Here is a 2655-nt window from a genome sequence, read left to right as displayed (position 1 = left end):
TGTTCCCCCCCTGCTTGTTCTTCTTCTTCTCTCCTAGATGTGGAGGGGTATTTTTGATATGATGTCTAAATCTGATTTTGGACATTTTGCTGAAAACATTCAAAATTCAATTGGCGAATATAGCAGTATTCAAACCAAGCAAACATCTATCTTTTTGTTTTGAAAATGGTCAATCTCTGCTGATTTCAAGGTGGCAAAACAGTGTGGTAAAGCAGTGGCTGAAGCCAAAACATTGTTGAGCTGCATTGAGAATGCTGTGTAGCCACCTTTGAGACACAAGTGAATGTAAAAGGCAGCATGGGACCTTACAGCCTGTGCATACTCTATGTGTCTAATTTTCTTGTCCTACCCCCTCAAACACAGCAGGTTGATGCAGGGGGTATGGGGCTGGCAGATGTTGAATGGAGGCAAGGGCTGTAAAGTCCTACATGACTTTTTCTATCACTGTTTCAGCAGCAGTGGGAGGCATGATGATCATAGCAGCAGCATAGAAAGATGAAAGGAGGGCAGTGCTGGATCAAGGGGAAAGGGGAAGGAAAAGTGATAATGGGGATGGGAGAATGTTAAAGAGATGCTGGATAAGGAGAAGATAAGATAGAAGGAAGAGCAGAAGGAAGAGGCAGAGGGGTTCTGGACATGAAAGTGAGAAAGAGATGGATTATGCTGTAAAGGACAGATGGAAGAAAGAGAGGGGGACATACTATGTTTCAAAAGAAGAATCTCTTTGACGGTTTCAAAAGGCAGTCAAAAAACAGAAATCAGACATCTCTTGCTCATACTAAATATTACTGGCTTCAGGTATACACAGAAAACAGATGACTTATTACAATATAAGTTATACTAGTTTAATGGATATGCATGTACTGTATATATCTATATTTATATTTTTATATTTTATCCTGACTAGGAAGTCTTCAAAAACAAGAATAAAATTCGGAATTTCTCTTGGAAGAGGACATTCAATCCCCCCATGGACATCAGGAATCATTCCTCAGTGACTGAGTTCATTCTGTTAGGACTCACTGATGATCCAGAGCTACAGATTCTTCTGTTTATACTGTTTTTATTGGTTTATATTATAACAATATTGGGCAATATCGTCATGCTTGTGCTCATTACTACAGATCCTCAGCTTCAGACTGCCATGTACTTCTTCCTCAGACATTTGTCCTTCATAGATCTCTTTTACTCAACAGTTATTGTTCCTCAAACACTAATCAATTTTTTGTCAGAAAGAAAAGCCATTTCATTCCTTGGTTGTGCAGCTCAAATGTTTTTCTTTGGTGGAATGGCAGGATCAGAAGGATTGATTCTTGCAGTTATGTCTTTTGATCGTTATGTTGCCATATGCAACCCATTGCTTTATACCACTGTAATGACAAACAATATTTGTATTCGATTGGTAACCAGTGTCTATTTTGGTGGCTTCCTTGATTCCCTAATACATACAATCAGTACCTTCAGTCTGTCCTTCTGCAAATCCAACAAGATTACTCATTTCTTCTGTGACATTCCACCCCTCTTAAAGCTCTCCTGCTCCGACACTTCAGTCAATGAAATCTTATTGTTCTTTTTTGCAGGCAGTATTCAGGTTGGAACTCTGCTGGTCATCCTGATTTCCTATGCTTTCATCCTCTGCTCCATTCTGAGGATGCCCTCTGCTGCAGGCAGGCACAAGGCTTTTAATACCTGTGCCTCCCACTTTCTCTGTGTGACCTTGTTCTATGGCACTGCGATTTATATGTATATGCGACCCAGTTCAAAGTATGCAATGGACCAGGACAGAGTGACATCTGTGTTTTACACAGTTATAATCCCCATGCTAAACCCCCTGATCTATAGTCTGAGAAATAAGGATGTTAAAGAAGCTCTGAGGAAAGTCATAAGAAGGACATTTGAAACCTCATATTAGTTCTGTCACAATAACTTTTATATTCACAGATGTGAGCATCATATTATTTCTTGAGATTATAATTTATGCAGCATAATTTGAGTATCCCAGACCGTAAAGGGATTCAATATTTTATCTTTAATATAAAATTATACATGGAGAATGCAGGCATTTTGAGATAGTTCTATATATTAAGCCATAAGTTAGGTGCCAATTACTACTGCTATTTATCATTTCTATAGCGCTACTAGACGTACGCAGCGCTGTACACTTGAACATGAAGAGACAATCCCTGCTCGACATAGAGCTTACAATCTAATTAGGACAGACAAACAGGACAAATAAGAGATAAGTGAATATTAAAGTGAGGATGGTAAAATAAGGGTTCTGAACAAGTGAATAAGGGTTAGGAGTTAAAAGCAGCATAAAAAAGGTGGGCTTTTAGCTTAGATTTGAAGACGGCCAGAGATGGAGCTTGACGTACCGGCTCAGGAAGTCTATTCCAGGCATATGGTGCAGCAAGATAAAAGGAACGGAGTCTGGAGTTACCAGCGGAGGAGAAGGGTGCAGATAGATAGATGCCTGTCTTTTGGCATGAAAGCAGCAGGTATCGGCGTTTAGGGGTGAACGTGCACTTTGGTGCTATTCTATAACTGAGGGGCCAGATTCAGTAAGTGGTGCTCAAAGGTGGGCCCTTCCCAGTATTCATGAGTGTGCATTATTGACTTCCCAAATTTATACCACCATTTACAGCAGCCATAGAC

The 2655-nt window shown here is 40.0% G+C and overlaps 1 protein-coding gene across 1 annotated transcript; it reads left to right on the top strand.

Moving 5' to 3' along the window:
- Window positions 1-970: 970 nt before the first annotated feature.
- Window positions 971-1912, top strand: LOC115460805 (olfactory receptor 1019-like). Its single transcript, XM_030190508.1, has one exon. The coding sequence runs from the start codon at window positions 971-973 to the stop codon at window positions 1910-1912; it is 942 nt and encodes a 313-aa protein (XP_030046368.1).
- The last annotated feature ends 743 nt before the right edge of the window (window positions 1913-2655 follow it).

Source organism: Microcaecilia unicolor, chromosome 1, assembly GCF_901765095.1.
Source record: "Microcaecilia unicolor chromosome 1, aMicUni1.1, whole genome shotgun sequence".
In the NCBI taxonomy this organism is placed as follows: Eukaryota; Metazoa; Chordata; class Amphibia; order Gymnophiona; family Siphonopidae; genus Microcaecilia; species Microcaecilia unicolor.
The sequence above is the reverse complement of the archived record's forward strand: the minus strand, read 5'-3'. Positions and strand labels throughout refer to the sequence as shown.